This window comes from Pseudophryne corroboree, chromosome 6 (genome assembly GCF_028390025.1).
Source record: "Pseudophryne corroboree isolate aPseCor3 chromosome 6, aPseCor3.hap2, whole genome shotgun sequence".
In the NCBI taxonomy this organism is placed as follows: domain Eukaryota; kingdom Metazoa; phylum Chordata; class Amphibia; order Anura; family Myobatrachidae; genus Pseudophryne; species Pseudophryne corroboree.
In genome coordinates, this window is record NC_086449.1 from 4,698,154 (window position 1) to 4,718,270 (window position 20,117).

Consider the following 20,117-nt stretch of genomic DNA (forward strand, 5'->3'; position numbering starts at 1 on the left):
GGCGTACGTACAGACAGACAGACAGGTGTACAGACAGACAGACAGACAGGTGTACAGACATATATTAGGGCTTATGTTACTGTAATCAGTATTTCCAGCAACCCATGGCAATAACAGATTCAAAATAAATGAAGATTTTACATGTTGCCTTTTAAATAAATTGAATCTATGTATTTACACTTTTCTTTCCATGTTAGGGGCCCGAATCTGCGGCAACGTCAGTACGTGAATGCACAATCAGGGTTATGAACCCACCGACCCAGGATTCCACTCAGCTGTAAAATCGGTGAATGATCCAAGGTATCGGAGTTCAGGGCCTATTCTCCCTTCGTTTAGTGCCAGCGAATCCTTGCGGTCTGGTACAGGGGATGAATATCAGACAACGCAGGCGTGTCCGGACCATTTTCTGGGTGGCTGTGTATGCAGGGGGGGGGGGGCTTCCACAAACCTGCGATCTTCCGTAAGTGGATCGCAATTCATCGCAAGCAGCTGCAGTTTCGCTAATTTAGCACAAATGCAACTGATACTGAATTAGGCCCTAAGTTCTAATAATTGCCCTAACTGGGAACCTACCCTGAATAACTGGGAACCTACCCTGAATAACTGGGAACCTACCCTGAATAACTGGGAACCTACCCTGAGGGAACCTACCCTGAATAACTGGGAATATACCCTGAATAACTGGGAACCTACCCTGAGGGAACCTACCCTGAATAACTGGGAACCTACTCTGAGGGAACCTACCCTGAATAACTGGGAACCTACCCTGAATAACTGGGAATATACCCTGAATAACTGGGAACCTACCCTGAGCCAACTAACCTTTCCCCTCCTTCAGTAGCTATAAGCAGCAGCTACCAGGCAAATGATTGTCAGAGGACAATATTTCCATATTACGTGTCATAAACTCCCAGAGTGCTATACATAGGGATGGTATAGATCCGCCTACGTCCGGGTGACATAAGAAGCAGACAATATGACAGGCTGTACAGATACAGCATACCAAGCCCGTTGGTTTGGTATGGTGACCTCCTTCATGTGCCAAAGTCAGAGTCCTGTGTCTATTTCGGGTACGATAAGTCGACAGCCGACATTCATCATATAGACATCTAGGAAATATAATATGGTAGGCACAGCGCTGACGGGGATGTATGTGTGGAGTTTGTATGTTCTCCCCATGTGTGCTTGGGCTTCCGCCAGTTGCTCCAGTCTCCTACCACAACCCAAGCACATACTGGAAGGTTATTTTAATTATGTTAAAACGAATAAAAGAAATAACTCTAGAGGGTACATGTGGCAAGTAATACAGAGTGTATAGAGTGTAATATAGAGTGTAAGCTCCACAGGGCAAGAACTGATGTGAGCAACTCTGCAAGTATGCAGTGTAAAGCGCTGTGGCATGTGTGTGCGCTATATGGGTAACTGTCAATAAATAAACAAATGATTGTGCAATGATATCTGGGAATCATTTATCTTATCCTGTGATACTTTTCTATACAAAAGGACTTTTGCAGAAGCAGGAGGGGGGGGGGGGGGGGGGGGGGGGAGTATCCCCTGTGCATATCTGATCTATGGGGGGGCCGCAGGAGATACCCACACCTCCCAGCTTTCTAGTACTGGAGATCGGATCACACATACGTGGCTATATCCATGTTTGCCACAAACGCTTCACAAACAGACTTACAATGAATTCTGCATTAGCCCTCTATGTTTCTGGCTCCCGTTCTCCTGAGCTCAGGGTTATAGGGGGTCATTCCGAGTGGATCGTAGCTGTGCTAAATTTAGCACAGCTACGATCATTCACGCTGACATGTGGGGAGACGCCCAGCACAGGGCTAGTCCGTCCCGCATGTCAGTCCACCCCCCCCCCCCCCGAAGTGCAAAGGCATTGCACAGCGGCGGTGCCTTTGCACTTCAAGAGTAGCTCCCGACCAGCGCAGCTTTAGCGTCGTTCCCCGTCCCGCAGCGGCCCCCCCGTTCAGTCAGGCCATGCCTGCGTTGGCCGGACCGCTCCCACAAAACGGCGGCCAAACGTTGCCGTCCTGTCCCCTCCCACCCAGCGATCATCTCTGCCTGTCATTCAGGCAGAGGCGATCGCAGCCCTGCTATGGCCTTCGGCCATCTGGCATGCGCCATCGCACTACCGTGCCAGTGTAAGCGCTGTAGGGACCCGTTCACTCGGCTGCGACAAAAAGCAGCGAGCGAACGGGTCAGAATGACCCCCATAGAGTCCATGTTCAACACTTTTCTCAGACATTCACACTACTTCCGCAATATGGCAGAAGGAGAATTGCCCGTCGCCCCTACCCTCAGTCATTCCTCACAGATTCATTGCAACAAACTGCTGTCTTACACTGCACACACTCCGCAACGTGTACTGACAGCGCGTGGCCAAGTGACGGAGAACGCTATGAGTGTGAGACGTTTGGCGTCACTGTAGGATACGATGCACAAAAATGTTACCACAACTTTCTCAGAAATCTTTTTTTTCCCTTTAAATTCCTTCTGCGTATCGTCTCCCGCTACCCGTACTGCCGGATTTAGGGACCGATTCAGCAAGAGACAAATCGCACAACTGCAACCTTCATCTCTAACATGCGGGGGGACGCCCAGCACAGGGCAAGTCCGCCCTGCATGCCAGTTCCTGCCCCTCCCCCCGCACTAACATGCGAGCGCATTGCTACCAAGGCAGACGGAGGGCCGCCATCTTTTGGGTCGCAGCGGCTGGACAAAACGGTGCATCCATGCCCACAAAACGTGGCATCGACGCCCTGTCACCACCACCCGCCGGCTCTTAAACAGCAATCGCATGCGATTTCCGCACTTCTGCGGGGCTAGCCCCTTACTGCACTATCCATACCTAGCTCCTCTGTTCCTGCGTCACTCTGGACATACGCAAAAATGCGCAACTTCACATCTGTACATTAGCATATGGTAGTAAATCAGGCGTGCTGTGATGTGTGCAAGAGCCTGCGGAGACAGCAACCCAAGGTCCCCAACACTGCAATCAATCTCCCGATAACAATACACCGTAATGACGCAGTTTCAACGGTCTTCCAGCCACTTCCTTCCCTTGGGCGCTATTCCCGCCATGCGCTGCTGTGTCCGTCTGTGTCTCCGGCCTGTTGGATATATTGCAGCCCCTGCGGAGTTCAGTGTCACATGACTCTAATTGACCAATAGCGTTGCTGCATTGATCCATAACATGTAAATATCAGTAAAGGTTTACTCGTGTGAGTTTTGTTGAACCCTGGGGCCGGAGTCTGAGCCGTCACACGTGGTTTATATCAGCTCTTTGTTGTTGTCACAGTCAGCCGATGGCTGCTGTCAGCAAGCACCTACCCTGCAGACTGCAGCGTACTTACAGTATATACTGACCACACGCTGTACTGCTATCTCTCCCTGATTGTGAGGGAGACTCCCTGAAATAGCAGCGATCTCCCTGACTCCCTGAACAGCTGAGAAATCTCCCCAATTGCCCCTTACCACCGTTATGTAGCTGTTATATACTTGGGGCTAAAAATTGTTTACGTGCAGGGTAAATACTGTCTACTACGCCTATATAATGTGTAATAGCAACTGTATCTGCATACAAAGTGTTACGCTACAGTCTATTCCAGCTGTAATATAATTAGGTATGGCGATGCAGTTGCAATTACACACAGAATATAGACATGACGCATATCACGTAAATCAGCATAAGCTGCTTGTGCGTCCTGATACGTCTAATACATCCCTTTGGGCTATTTTTAGAGATCAAAGTTGTCGTTTTTTCAAGTGTCAAAATGTATTGTACGGTGTTTATTTATTGCAGATGTGCCTGAGAAGTGACTTGTAAATCATTTCCAGCATAGATTTCACTACCAGCTCGCCCCCCAAAAACACCTCTATATTCTTTGAGAGATTTAGAGCAGTTTTGTGTCCGACTTGGAACATCGGACGAGTATTGTAATTTGGGCCTAATTCAGCAGAATTTGCTATCCTTAGGATTACATGGTGGGGTCCGTCCATCGCTGGGCAACGACGCCAGGACCGAAGACCACGATCGCAGGTCCGATCGCAAGAAGAAGCATCGGGGCGTCTACTCACCTTTTCCCAGGCATGGTAAGGCGAACGCAGGCGTGTCCAGGAGAACGGAGGGCGGATTTCTGACGTCAGGACCACGACCTTCATCGCTGGATCCGTCGCACTGGGTAAGTAACTGCAGGGCTGGTCTTGCTCTGCACAAAACTTTTTTAGCATAGCGGGACTGCACAAGCCGCAGCCCTGCTACGCTATAATACACTCCCCCATAGGCGGCATCTAGTTGATCGCACAAGCAGCAAAAAGTTGCTACGTGCGATCAACTCGGAATGACCACCTAGGCCCTTAACACGGGCAAAACTTCTGGATCCGTCTTTTCATCACAATCTCTACGTTGGAGCTGGAAGTCCGGTATTCGTACGCTAGTACATTAGCCGGCGTTGAAAAATCTCCGATGTTTGCGGCTCTAGCTGGATAAAACCGGACGTTTGGCTTTGATCGGCTTCCATTACATCCCGGCCTCAGCGTCTTACTGCTTTAAGGCTCATTTACACCTGGATGTCGGCCATTGTCACGACACGCCTCTCAGGTGTAGCAGGTCTGCGCTTACAGGTGTTACCGTCACAGTCTCCCTGACCGATGTACACACACGTCCCCCATACCTCAGTAGCCTCTGCATTGTCCCGTTTACAGGTATGAGGTTCTTATCTCCAGGAACACCCCCCTCTCGTGTACACAACACATCACTAAACAATCCCTGTTGTGTTTTCACACAGACAATATTGCAGAGCTGGGCTGTGCTCTGCCAGGTGTGGCTCTTATCTAGACACCGGTATATAAGGATGGGTTCCCAGAGGCAGTCCCAGTCGCTATGTCTCAAGGGAAGGTGCAGAATGGAGTGGAGGAGAAATCCGAGGTCCTGGAGTTACCGGAGACAAAGGGGAAGAGGGGGGACAGTAAGGCGGAGAGTGAGATGAGCGAGGCTTATTCCTACATCCCTAAGGAGAAGGAGAACCGGAGTGCGCTCATCCAGCTGGGAACCCGGATCCTGACCTGCCTGAAACGTAGGTGCCCGGCTCTCTATTATTATTACAGCATCCGCACAGAGGGCGTATTCACATATGTATGTAACCCCCATGTATTATTCGCAGCCCACCGTCATCCGCTGCATGACTGACATGCTGCGGTGATTGGGGGGCGGCACCCGGCACCATTCTTCAAAACAGAGGCCTCAAAAGCGTCGCCCTTGTTTTCTAGGTGTGTCGTCGAACGCAGACTTCCGGGACCCGGGTGTCCAGGTCCTACGGCCAGTCTGCGTAAGCGTCATCATATGCAGGCTTACTGCAGTCTGGAAACAGCGCAAATTTCCACCGTTGTAATGATGGTGATCTGCGGCTGCTCGGACCTTGCACGTGCGTGCAGGAGGCGTCTACGGAATCGCACAGCCATTTTCCTGCCCCTCCCTGCGACTGTGCAATGCCTTACAAATATAAACAAGGCCACAGCTGTCTGTCATTATGTCACCTGCGCACACTGTCCTTCATTATGTCACCTGCGCACACTGTCCGTCATTATGTCACCTGCGCACACTGTCCGTCATTATGTCACCTGCGCACACTGTCCGTCATTATGTCACCTGCGCACACTGTCCTTCATTATGTCACCTGCGCACACTGTCCGTCATTATGTCACCTGCGCACACTGTCCGTCATTATGTCACCTGCGCACACTGTCCGTCATTATGTCACCTGCGCACACTGTCCTTCATTATGTCACCTGCGCACACTGTCCGTCATTATGTCACCTGCGCACACTGTCCTTCATTATGTCACCTGCGCACACTGTCCGTCATTATGTCACCTGCACACACTGTCCTTCATTATGTCACCTGCGCACACTGTCCGTCATTATGTCACCTGCGCACACTGTCCGTCATTATGTCACCTGCGCACACTGTCCTTCATTATGTCACCTGCGCACACTGTCCGTCATTATGTCACCTGCGCACAGCTGTCCGTCATTATGTCACCTGCACACACTGTCCTTCATTATGTCACCTGCGCACACTGTCCGTCATTATGTCACCTGCGCACACTGTCCGTCATTATGTCACCTGCGCACACTGTCCGTCATTGTGTCACCTGCGCACACTGTCCGTCATTATGTCACCTGCTGCGCCCAGCTGTCCGTCATTATGTCACCTGCTGCGCACAGCTGTCCGTCATTATGTCACCTGCACACACTGTCCGTCATTATGTCACCTGCGCACACTGTCCGTCATTGTGTCACCTGCGCACACTGTCCGTCATTATGTCACCTGCTGCGCCCAGCTGTCCGTCATTATGTCACCTGCTGCGCACAGCTGTCCGTCATTATGTCACCTGCTGCGCACAGCTGTCCGTCATTATGTCACCTGCTGCGCACAGCTGTCCGTCATTATGTCACCTGCGCATAGCTGTCCGTCATTATGTCACCTGCGCACAGCTGTCCTTATGTCACCTGCGCACAGCTGTCCGTCATTATGTCACCTGCGCACACTGTCCGTCATTATGTCACCTGCGCACACTGTCCGTCATTATGTCACCTGCACAACGCTGTCCGTCATTATGTCACCTGCGTACAGCTGTCCTTATGTCACCTGCGCACAGCTGTCCATCATTATGTCACCTGCGCACACTGTCCGTCATTATGTCACCTGCGCACAGCTGTCCGTCATTATGTCACCTGCACACACTGTCCATCATTATGTCACCTGCGCACAGCTTCCCGTCATTATGTCACCTGCGCACACTGTCCTTCATTATGTCACCTGCGCACACTGTCCGTCATTATGTCACCTGCTGCGCACAGCTGTCCGTCATTATGTCACCTGCGCACACTGTCCGTCATTATGTCACCTGCGCACACTGTCCGTCATTATGTCACCTGCTGCGCACAGCTGTCCGTCATTATGTCACCTGCTGCGCACAGCTGTCCGTCATTATGTCACCTGCTGCGCACAGCTGTCCGTCATTATGCCACCTGCTGCGCACAGCTGTCCGTCATTATGTCACTTGCTGCGCACAGCTGTCCTTATGTCACCTGCGCACACTGTCCGTAATTATGTCACCTGCGCACACTGTCCGTCATTATGTCACCTGCACAACGCTGTCCGTCATTATGTCACCTGCGCACACTGTCCGTCATTATGTCACCTGCGCACAGCTGTCCGTCATTATGTCACCTGCGCACACTGTCCTTCATTATGTCACCTGCGCACACTGTCCGTCATTATGTCACCTGCGCACACTGTCCGTCATTATGTCACCTGCGCACAGCTGTCCGTCATTATGTCACCTGCGCACACTGTCCGTCATTATGTCACCTGCGCACAGCTGTCCGTCATTATGTCACCTGCGCACAGCTGTCCTTATGTCACCTGCGCACAGCTGTCCGTCATTATGTCACCTGCGCACACTGTCCTTCATTATGTCACCTGCGCACAGCTGTACTTATGTCACCTGCGCACAGCTGTCCGTCATTATGTCACCTGCGCACAGCTGTCCGTCATTATGTCACCTGCGCACACTGTCCGTCATTATGTCACCTGCGCACAGCTGTCCGTCATTATGTCACCTGCGCACAGCTGTCCTTATGTCACCTGCGCACAGCTGTCCGTCATTATGTCACCTGCGCACAGCTGTCCGTCATTATGTCACCTGCGCACATTGTCCGTCATTATGTCACCTGCGCATACTGTCCGTCATTATGTCACCTGCACAATGCTGTCCGTCATTATGTCACCTGCGCACAGCTGTCCGTCATTATGTCACCTGCGCACAGCTGTCCGTCATTATGTCACCTGCGCACACTGTCCGTCATTATGTCACCTGCGCACACTGTCCGTCATTATGTCACCTGCACAACGCTGTCCGTCATTATGTCACCTGTGCACACTGTCCGTCATTGTGTCACCTGCGCACACTGTCCGACATTGTGTCACCTGAGCACACTGTCCATCATTATGTCACCTGCGCACACTGTCCATCATTATGTCACCTGCGCACACTGTCCGTCATTATGTCACCTGCGCACAGCTGTCCCTCGTTGTTCGCAAAATAATCATACAGTGCGGTGTGACCGGTATCAGCGTATACTCAGGATTATTATACAGAGCGGTGTGACCGGTATCAGCGTATACTCAGTATTATTATACAGAGAGGTGTGACCGGTATCAGCGTATACTCAGTATTATTATACAGAGAGGTGTGACCGGTATCAGCGTATACTCAGTATTATTATACAGAGCGGTGTGACCGGTATCAGCGTATACTCAGTATTATTGGGGGTCATTCCGAGTTGTTCGCTCGGTAAATTTCATCGCATCGCAGCGATTTTCCGCTTAGTGCGCATGCGCAATGTTCGCACTGCGACTGCGCCAAGCAAATTTGCTATGAAGTTAGGTATTTTACTCACGTCTTTTTCTTCGTTCAGGCGATCGTAATGTGATTGACAGGAAGTGGGTGTTTCTGGGCGGAAACAGGCCGTTTTATGGGTGTGTGGGAAAAAACGCTACCGTTTCTGGGAAAAACGCGGGAGTGGCTGGAGAAACGGAGGAGTGGCTGGGCGAACGCTGGGTGTGTTTGTGACGTCAAACCAGGAACGACAAGCTCTGAACTGATCGCAGATGCCGAGTAAGTCTGGAGCTACTCAGAAACTGCACAGAGATGTGTTTTCGCAATATTGCGAATCTTTCGTTCGCAATTTTACTATGCTAAGATTCACTCCCAGTAGGCGTAGGCTTAGCGGGTGCAAAGCTGCTAAAAACGGCTTGCGAGCGAACAACTCGGAATGACCACCATTATACAGAGCGTTGTACTCAGTATTATTATACAGAGCGGTGTAACCGGTATCAGCGTATACTCAGTATTATTATACAGAGCGGTGTGACCGGTTATCAGCGTATACTCAGTATTATTATACAGAGCGGTGTGACCAGTATCAGCGTATACTCAGTATTATTATACAGAGCGGTGTGACCGGCATCAGCGTATACTCAGTATTATTATACAGAGCGGTGTGACCGGTATCAGCGTATACTCAGTATTATTATACAGAGCGGTGTGACCGGTATCAGCGTATACTCAGTATTATTATACAAAGCGGTGTGACCGGTATCAGCGTATACTCAGTATTATTATACAGAGCGGTGTGACCGGTATCAGCGTATACTCAGTATTATTATACAAAGCGGTGTGACCGGTATCAGCGTATACTCAGTATTATTATACAGAGCGGTGTGACCGGTATCAGCGTATACTCAGTATTATTATACAGAGCGGTGTGACCGGTATCAGCGTATACTCAGTATTATTATACAAAGCGGTGTGACCGGTATCAGCGTATACTCAGAATTATTATACAGAGCGGTGTGACCGGTATCAGCGTATACTCAGTATTATTATACAGAGCGGTGTGACCGGTATCAGCGTATACTCAGTGTTATTATACAGAGCGGTGTGACTGGTATCAGCGTATACTCAGTATTATTATACAGAGCGGTGTGACCGGTATCAGCGTATACTCAGTATTATTATACAGAGCGGTGTGACCGGTATCAGTGTATACTCAGTGTTATTATACAGAGCGGTGTAACCGGTATCAGCGTATACTCAGTGTTATTATACAGAGCAGTGTGACCGGTATCAGCGTATACTCAGTATTATTATAGAGAGCGGTGTGATCGGTATCAGCGTATACTCAGTATTATTATACAGGGCGGTGTGACCAGTATCAGCGTATACTCAGTATTATTATAGAGAGCAGTGTGATCGGTATCAGCGTATACTCAGTATTATTATACAGTGCGGTGTGACCGGTATCAGCGTATACTCAGTATTATTATACAGAGCGGTGTGACCGGTATCAGCGTATACTCAGTGTTATTATACAGAGCGGTGTGACTGGTATCAGCGTATACTCAGTATTATTATACAGAGCGGTGTGACCGGTATCAGCGTATACTCAGTATTATTATACAGAGCGGTGTGACCGGTATCAGCGTATACTCAGTATTATTATACAGAGCGGTGTGACCGGTATCAGCGTATACTCAGTATTATTATACAGAGCGGTGTGACCGGTATCAGCGTATAGTCAGTATTATTATACAGAGTGGTGTGACCGGTATCAGTGTATACTCAGTATTATTATACAGAGCGGTGTGACCGGTATCAGTGTATACTCAGTATTATTATACAGTGTGGTGTGACCGGTATCAGCGTATAGTCAGTATTATTATACAGAGTGGTGTGACCGGTATCAGTGTATGTATACTCAGTATTATTATACAGTGCGGTGTGACCGGTATCAGCGTATACTCAGTATTATCATACAGAGCGGTGTGACCGGTATCAGCGTATACTCAGTATTATTATACAGAGCGGTGTGACCGGTATCAGCGTACACTCAGTATTATTATACAGTGTGGTGTGACCGGTATCAGCGTATACTCAGTGTTATTATACAGAGCGGTGTGACCGGTATCAGCGTACAGTCAGTATTATTATACAGAGTGGTGTGACCGGTATCAGCGTATACTCAGTATTATTATACAGAGCGGTGTGACCGGTATCAGCGTATACTCAGTATTATTATACAGAGCGGTGTGACCGGTATCAGCGTATACTCAGTATTATTATACAGTGTGGTGTGACCGGTATCAGCGTATACTCAGTATTATTATACAGTGTGGTGTGACCGGTATCAGCGTATAGTCAGTATTATTATACAGAGTGGTGTGACCGGTATCAGCGTATACTCAGTATTATTATACAGAGCGGTGTGACCGGTATCAGCGTATACTCAGTGTTATTATACAGAGCGGTGTAACCGGTATCAGCGTATACTCAGTGTTATTATACAGAGGGGTTTGACCGGTATCAGCGTATACTCAGTATTATTATACAGAGCGGTGTGACCGGTATCAGCGTATACTCAGTATTATTATACAGAGCGGTGTGACCGGTATCAGCGTATACTCAGTGTTATTATACAGAGCGGTGTGACCGGTATCAGCGTATACTCAGTATTATTATACAGAGCGGTGTGACCGGTATCAGCGTATACTCAGTGTTATTATACAGAGCGGTGTGACTGGTATCAGCGTATACTCAGTGTTATTATACAGAGCGGTGTGACTGGTATCAGCGTATACTCAGTGTTATTATACAGAGCGGTTTGACCAGTATCAGCGTATACTCAGTATTATTATACAGAGCCGTGTGACCGGTATCGGCGTATACTCAGTATTATTATACAGTGTGGTGTGACCGGTATCAGCGTATACTCAGTATTATTATACAGAGCGGTGTGACTGGTATCAGCGTATACTCAGTGTTATTATACAGAGCGGTTTGACCAGTATCAGCGTATACTCAGTATTATTATACAGAGCCGTGTGACCGGTATCGGCGTATACTCAGTGTTATTATACAGTGTGGTGTGACCGGTATCAGCGTATACTCAGTATTATTATACAGTGTGGTGTGACCGGTATCAGCGTATACTCAGTGTTATTATACAGAGCGGTTTGACCAGTATCAGCGTATACTCAGTATTATTATACAGAGCCGTGTGACCGGTATCAGCGTATACTCAGTGTTATTATACAGAGCGGTGTGACCAGTATCAGCGTATACTCAGTGTTATTATACAGAGCCGTGTGACCGGTATCAGCGTATACTCAGTGTTATTATACAGAGCGGTGTGACGTGTATCAGCGTATACTCAGTATTATTATACAGTGCGGTGTGACCGGTATCAGCGTATACTCAGTATTATTATACAGAGCGGTGTGACCGGTATCCGCGTATACTCAGTGTTATTATACAGAGCGGTGTGACCGGTATCAGCGTATACTCAGTATTATTATACAGAGCGGTGTGACCGGTATCAGCGTATACTCAGTATTATTATACAGTGCGGTGTGACCGGTATCAGCGTATACTCAGTGTTATTATACAGAGCGGTGTGACCGGTATCAGCGTATACTCAGTATTATTATACAGAGCGGTGAGACTGGTATCAGCGTATACTCAGTATTATTATACAGAGCGGTGTGACCGGTATCAGCGTATACTCAGTATTATTATACAGTGCGGTGTGACCGGTATCAGCGTATACTCAGTATTATTATACAGAGTGGTGTGACCGGTATCAGCGTATACTCAGTATTATTATACAGAGCGGTGAGACTGGTATCAGCGTATACTCAGCATTATTATACAGAGCGGTGTGACCGGTATCAGCGTATACTCAGTATTATTATACAGTGCGGTGTGACCGGTATCAGCGTATACTCAGTATTATTATACAGAGTGGTGTGACCGGTATCAGCGTATACTCAGTGTTATTATACAGAGCGGTGTGACCGGCATCAGCGTATACTCAGTATTATTATACAGAGCGGTGTGACCGGTATCAGCGTATACTCAGTATTATTATACAGTGCGGTGTGACCGGTATCAGCGTATACTCAGTATTATTATACAGAGTGGTGTGACCGGTATCAGCGTATACTCAGTATTATTATACAGAGCGGTGAGACTGGTATCAGCGTATACTCAGCATTATTATACAGAGCGGTGTGACCGGTATCAGCGTATACTCAGTATTATTATACAGTGCGGTGTGACCGGTATCAGCGTATACTCAGTATTATTATACAGAGTGGTGTGACCGGTATCAGCGTATACTCAGTGTTATTATACAGAGCGGTGTGACCGGCATCAGCGTATACTCAGTATTATTATACAGTGTGGTGTGACCGGTATCAGCGTATACTCAGTATTACTATACTGAGCGGTGTGACCGGTATCAGCGTATACTCAGTATTATTATACAGAGAGGTGTGACCGGTATCAGCGTATACTCAGTATTATTACACAGAGCGGTGTGACCGGTATCAGCGTATACTCAGTATTATTATACAGAGCGATGTGACCGGTATCAGCGTATACTCAGTGTTATTATACAGAGCGGTGTGACCGGTATCAGCGTATACTCAGTATTATTATACAGAGCGGTGTGACCGGTATCAGCGTATACTCAGTATTATTATACAGAGCGGTGTGACCGGTATCAGCGTATACTCAGTATTATTATACAGAGCGGTGTGACTGGTATCAGCGTATACTCAGTGTTATTATACAGAGCGGTGTGACTGGTATCAGCATATACTCAGTGTTATTATACAGAGCGGTGTGACCGGTATCAGCGTATACTCAGTATTATTATACAGAGCGGTGTGACCGGTATCAGCGTATACTCAGTGTTATTATACAGAGCGGTGTGACAGGTATCAGCGTATACTCAGTGTTATTATACAGTGCGGTGTGACCGGTATCAGCGTATACTCAGTGTTATTATACAGAGCGGTGTGATCGGTATCAGCGTATACTCAGTGTTATTATACAGAGCGGTGTGACAGGTATCAGCGTATACTCAGTGTTATTATACAGTGCGGTGTGACCGGTATCAGCGTATACTCAGTGTTATTATACAGAGCGGTGTGATCGGTATCAGCGTATACTCAGTATTATTATACAGAGCGGTGTGATCGGTATCAGCGTATACTCAGTGTTATTATACAGAGCGGTGTGACCGGTATCAGCGTATACTCAGTATTATTATACAGAGCGGTGTGACCAGTATCAGTGTATACTCAGTGTTATTATACAGAGCGGTGTGACCGGTATCAGTGTATACTCAGTATTATTATATAGAGCGGTGTGACCGGTATCAGCGTATACTCAGTGTTATTATACAATGCGGTGTGACCGGTATCAGCGTATACTCAGCATTATTATACAGAGTGGTGTGACCGGTATCAGCGTATACTCAGTATTATTATACAGAGTGGTGTGACCGGTATCAGCGTATACTCAGTATTATTATACAGAGCGGTGTGACCACTATCCGCGTATACTCAGTATTATTATACAGAGCGGTGTGACCGGTATCAGCGTATACTCAGTGTTATTATACAGAGCGGTGTGACCGGTATCAGCGTATACTCAGTATTATTATATAGTGCGGTGTGACCGGTATCAGCGTATACTCAGTGTTATTATACAGTGCGGGGTGACCGGTATCAGCGTATACTCAGTATTATTATACAGAGCGATGTGACCGGTATCAGCGTATACTCAGTGTTATTATACAGAGCGGTGTGACCGGTATCAGCGTATACTCAGTATTATTATATAGTGCGGTGTGACCGGTATCAGCGTATACTCAGTGTTATTATACAGTGCGGGGTGACCGGTATCAGCGTATACTCAGTATTATTATACAGTGCGGTGTGACCGGTATCAGTGTATACTCAGTATTATTATACAGTGCGGTGTGACCGGTATCAGCGTATACTCAGTATTATTATACAGAGCGATGTGACCGGTATCAGCGTATACTCAGTGTTATTATACAGAGCGGTGTGACCGGTATCAGCGTATACTCAGTATTATTATAGAGTGGGGTGTGACCGGTATCAGCGTATACTCAGTATTATTATACAGTGCGGTGTGACCGGTATCAGCGTATACTCAGTATTATTATACAGTGCGGTGTGACCGGTATCAGCGTATACTCAGTATTATTATACAGAGCGATGTGACCGGTATCAGCGTATACTCAGTGTTATTATACAGAGCGGTGTGACCGGTATCAGCGTATACTCAGTATTATTATACAGAGCGGTGTGACCGGTATCAGCGTATACTCAGTATTATTATACAGAGCGGTGTGACCGGTATCAGCGTATACTCAGTATTATTATACAGAGCGGTGTGACCGGTATCAGCGTATACTCAGTATTATTATACAGAGCGGTGTGACTGGTATCAGCATATACTCAGTGTTATTATACAGAGTGGTGTGACCGGTATCAGCGTATACTCAGTGTTATTATACAGAGCGGTGTGACCGGTATCAGTGTATACTCAGTATTATTATTTCTCTGACGTCCTAGTGGATGCTGGGGACTCCGTCAGGACCATGGGGAATAGCGGCTCCGCAGGAGACAGGGCACAAAATTTAAAAGTTTGACCACTAGGTGGTGTGTACTGGCTCCTCCCCCTATGACCCTCCTCCAAGCCTTAGTTAGGTTTTTGTGCCCGTCCGAGCAGGGTGCAATCTAGGTGGCTCTCATAAAGAGCTGCTTAGAGTAAAAGTTTTGATAGTTTTATTATTTTCAGTGAGTCCTGCTGGCAACAGGCTCACTGCAACGAGGGACCTAGGGGAGAAGAAGTGAACTCACCTGCGTGCAGGATGGATTTGCTTCTTAGGCTACTGGACACTAGCTCCAGAGGGACGATCACAGGTACAGCCTGGATGGGTCACCGGAGCCGCGCCGCCGACCCCCTTGCAGATGCCGAAGTAAGAAGAGGTCCAGAAACCGGCGGCTGAAGGCTTTTCAGTCTTCATGAGGTAGCGCACAGCACTGCAGCTGTGCGCCATTGCGCTCAGGCACACTTCACACCGGCGGTCACTGAGGGTGCAGGGCGCTGGGGGGGGCGCCCTGGGCAGCAATGTTAATACCTTTCTGGCTAAAAAGAATACATCACATATAGTCCATGAGGCTATATGGATATATTTCACCCCTGCCAGGTCTCAGAAAAACCGTGAGAAGAGCCCGCCGGAATAGGGGGCGGGGCCTATCTCCTCAGCACACAGCGCCATTTTCCTACACAGCTCCGCTGCTAGGAAGGCTCCCAGGCTCTCCCCTGCACTGCACTACAGAAACAGGGTAAAAAACAGAGAGGGGGGGCATTTTTTGGCGATATTATATATATTTAAGCAGCTATAAGGAAACAACACTTATATAAGGTTGTTCCTAATCCTATATAATTATAGCGCTTTGGTGTGTGCTGGCAAACTCTCCCTCTGTCTCCCCAAAGGGCTAGTGGGGTCCTGTCTTCTATCAGAGCATTCCCTGTGTGTCTGCTGTGTGTCGGTACGTGTGTGTCGACATGTATGAGGACGATGTTGGTGTGGAGGCGGAGCAATTGCCGGTAATGGTGATGTCACCCCCTAGGGAGTCGACATCGGAATGGATGGCTTTGTTTATGGAATTACGTGATAATGTCAGCACGCTGCAAAAGTCGGTTGACGACATGAGACGACCGGCAAACCAGTTAGTACCTGTACAGGCGTCTCAAACACCGTCAGGGGCTGTCAAACGCCCTTTGCCTCAGTCGGTCGACACAGACCCAGACACGGACACCGAATCTAGTGTTGACGGTGAAGAAACGAACGTATTTTCCAGTAGGGCCACACGTTATATGATCACGGCAATGAAGGAGGCTTTGCATATCTCTGATACTGCAAGTACCACAAAAAGGGGTATTATGTGGGGTCTGAAAAAACTACCTGTAGTTTTTCCTGAATCAGAGGAATTGAATGACGTGTGTGATGAAGCGTGGGTTAACCCAGATAGAAAAGTGCTAATTTCAAAGAAGTTATTGGCGTTATACCCTTTCCCGCCAGAGGTTAGGGCGCGCTGGGAAACACCCCCTAGGGTGGACAAGGCGCTCACACGTTTATCCAAACAAGTGGCGTTACCGTCTCCTGATACGGCCGCCCTCAAGGATCCAGCTGATAGGAGGCTGGAAAATACTCTAAAAAGTATATACACACATACTGGTGTTATACTGCGACCAGCAATCGCCTCAGCCTGGATGTGCAGTGCTGGGGTGGCTTGGTCGGATTCCCTGACTAAAAATATTGATACCCTGGATAGGGACAGTATTTTATTGACTATAGAGCAATTAAAGGATACATTCCTTTATATGCGAGATGCACAGAGGGATATCTGCACTCTGGCATCAAGAGTAAGTGCGATGTCCATATCTGCCAGAAGAAGTCTATGGACACGACAGTGGTCAGGCGATGCGGATTCCAAACGGCATATGGAAGTATTGCCGTATAAAGGGGAGGAATTATTTGGGGTCGGTCTATCGGATTTGGTAGCCACGGCAACAGCCGGGAAGTCCACCTTTTTACCTCAAGTCCCCTCCCAGCAGAAAAAGACGCAGTCTTTTCAGCCGCAGTCCTTTCGTTCCTATAAGAACAAGCGAGCAAAAGGACATTCATATTTGCCCCGAGGCAAAGGAAAGGGTAAGAGACTGCAGCAAGCAGCCCCTTCCCAGGAGCAGAAGTCCTCCCCGGCTTCTGCAAAGGCCTCAGCATGACGCTGGGACCTTACAAGCGGACTCAGGGGCGGTGGGGGGTCGCCTCAAGAATTTCAGCGCACAGTGGGCTCACTCGCAGGTGGACCCCTGGATCCTGCAGGTAGTATCTCAGGGTTACAGGTTGGAATTCGAGAAGTCTCCCCTCGCCGGTTCCTAAAATCTGCTTTGCCAACGTCTCCCTCAGACAGGGCGACGGTATTGGAAGCCATTCACAAGCTGTATTCTCAGCAGGTGATAATCAAGGTACCCCTTCTACAACAGGGAAAGGGGTATTACTCCACGCTATTTGTGGTACCGAAGCCGGACGGCTCGGTAAGACCTATCCTAAATCTGAAATCTCTGAACCTGTACATACAAAAATTCAAGTTCAAGATGGAGTCACTCAGAGCAGTGATAGCGAATCTGGAAGAAGGGGATTTTATGGTGTCCTTGGACATCAAGGATGCTTACCTTCATGTCCCAATTTGCCCTTCACACCAAGGGTACCTCAGGTTCGTGGTACAAAACTGTCATTATCAGTTTCAGACGCTGCCGTTTGGATTGTCCACGGCACCCAGGGTCTTTACCAAGGTAATGGCCGAAATGATGATCCTTCTTCGAAGAGAAGGCGTATTAATTATCCCCTTACTTGGACGATCTCCTGATAAGGGCAAGATCCAGAGAACAGCTGGAGGTCGGAGTAGCACTAACTCAAGTAGTGCTCCAACAGCACGGGTGGATTCTGAATTTTCCAAAATCCCAACTGATCCCGACGACACGTCTGCTGTTCCTAGGGATGATTCTGGACACTGTTCAGAAAAAGGTATTTCTTCCGGAGGAGAAAGCCAGGGAGTTATCCGAACTCGTCAGGAACCTCCTAAAACCAGGGACAGTGTCTGTGCATCAATGCACAAGAGTCCTGGGAAAAATGGGGATCTCTCTGCTATGGTGGTTGCAGAGTGCTCATCTGTTAGAGGGCCGCAGATTCGGCATACAGAACTGGGTCCTAGTGACCACGGATGCCAGCCTGAGAGGCTGGGGAGCGGTCACACAAGGAAGAAACTTCCAGGGCGTGTGGTCAAGCCTGGAAACGTCTCTTCACATAAATATACTGGAACTAAGAGCAATCTACAATGCTCTAAGCCTGCAAAACCTCTGCTTCAGGGTCAGCCGGTGTTGATCCAGTCGGACAACATCACGGCAGTCGCCCACGTAAACAGACAGGGCGGCACAAGAAGCAGGAGGGCAATGGCAGAAGCTGCAAGGATTCTTCGCTGGGCGGAAAATCATGTGATAGCACTGTCAGCAGTGTTCATCCCGGGAGTGGACAACTGGGAAGCAGACTTCCTCAGCAGACACGATCTTCACCCGGGAGAGTGGGGACTTCATCCAGAAGTCTTCCACATGATTGTAGTCCATTGGGAAAGACCAATGGTGGACATGATGGCGTCCCGCCTCAACAAAAAACTGGACAGGTGTTGCGCCAGGTCAAGAGACCCTCAGGCAATAGCTGTGGACGCTCTGGTAACACCATGGGTGTACCAGTCAGTGTATGTGTTCCCTCCTCTGCCTCTCATACCCAAGGTACTGAGAATTATACGGCAAAGGAGAGTAAGAACGATACTAGTGGCTCCGGACTGGCAAGAAGGACTTGGTACCCGGAACTTCAGGAGATGCTCACGGAAGATCCGTGGCCTCTACCTCTAAGAAGGGATCTGCTTCAGCAGGGACCGTGTCTATTCCAAGACTTACCGCGGCTGCGTTTGACGGCATGGCGGTTGAACGCCGGATCCTAAGGGAAAAAGGCATTCCGGAAGAGGTCATCCCTACCCTGGTCAAAGCCAGGAAGGAGGTGACTGCACAACATTATCACCGCATTTGGAGAAAATATGTTGCATGGTGTGAGGCCAGGAAGGCCCCAACGGAGGAATTTCAACTGGGTCGATTCCTACATTTCCTGCAAACAGGATTGTCTATGGGCCTCAAATTAGGGTCCATTAAGGTTCAAATTTCGGCCCTGTCGATTTTCTTCCAGAAAGAATTGGCTTCAGTTCCTGAAGTCCAGACTTTTGTAAAAGGAGTACTACATATACAGCCCCCGGTTGTGCCCCCAGTGGCACCGTGGGATCTCAATGTAGTTTTGGATTTTCTCAAATCCCATTGGTTTGAGCCACTCAAATCGGTAGATTTGAAATATCTTACATGGAAAGTAACCATGCTACTGGCCCTGGCTTCAGCCAGGAGAGTGTCGGAATTGGCGGCTTTATCGTATAAAAGCCCATATCTGATTTTCCATTCGGACAGGGCAGAATTGAGGACGCGTCCTCATTTTCTGCCTAAGGTGGTATCAGCGTTTCACCTGAACCAGCCTATTGTGGTGCCTGCGGCTACTAGCGATTTGGAGGATTCCAAGTTGCTGGACGTTGTCAGAGCATTGAAAATATATATTTCAAGGACGGCTGGAGTCAGAAAATCTGACTCGCTGTTTATACTGTATGCACCCAACAAGCTGGGTGCTCCTGCTTCTAAGCAGACGATTGCTCGTTGGATTTGTAGCACAATTCAACTGGCACATTCTGTGGCAGGCCTGCCACAGCCTAAATCTGTCAATGCCCACTCCACAAGGAAGGTGGGCTCATCTTGGGCGGCTGCCCGAGGGGTCTCGGCATTACAACTCTGCCGAGCAGCTACGTGGTCAGGGGAGAACACGTTTGTAAAATTCTACAAATTTGATACCCTGGCTAAGGAGGAGGACCTGGAGTTCTCTCATTCGGTGCTGCAGAGTCATCCGCACTCTCCCGCCCGTTTGGGAGCTTTGGTATAATCCCCATGGTCCTGACGGAGTCCCCAGCATCCACTACGGACGTCACGAGAAATAGAATTTAC

General features: G+C 48.4%; 1 protein-coding gene across 1 annotated transcript in view; it reads left to right on the forward strand.

Moving 5' to 3' along the window:
- Positions 1 to 4,894: 4,894 nt before the first annotated feature.
- The window catches only part of LOC134933926 (chloride channel protein ClC-Kb-like), a 63,242-nt gene continuing 48,019 nt past the window's right edge, over positions 4,895 to 20,117 (forward strand). The window contains exons 1-2 of the mRNA XM_063929469.1: positions 4,895 to 5,087; positions 5,281 to 5,339. Coding sequence (XP_063785539.1) covers positions 4,895 to 5,087; positions 5,281 to 5,339 — 252 coding nt within the window. The remainder of the gene's footprint in view (positions 5,088 to 5,280; positions 5,340 to 20,117) is intronic.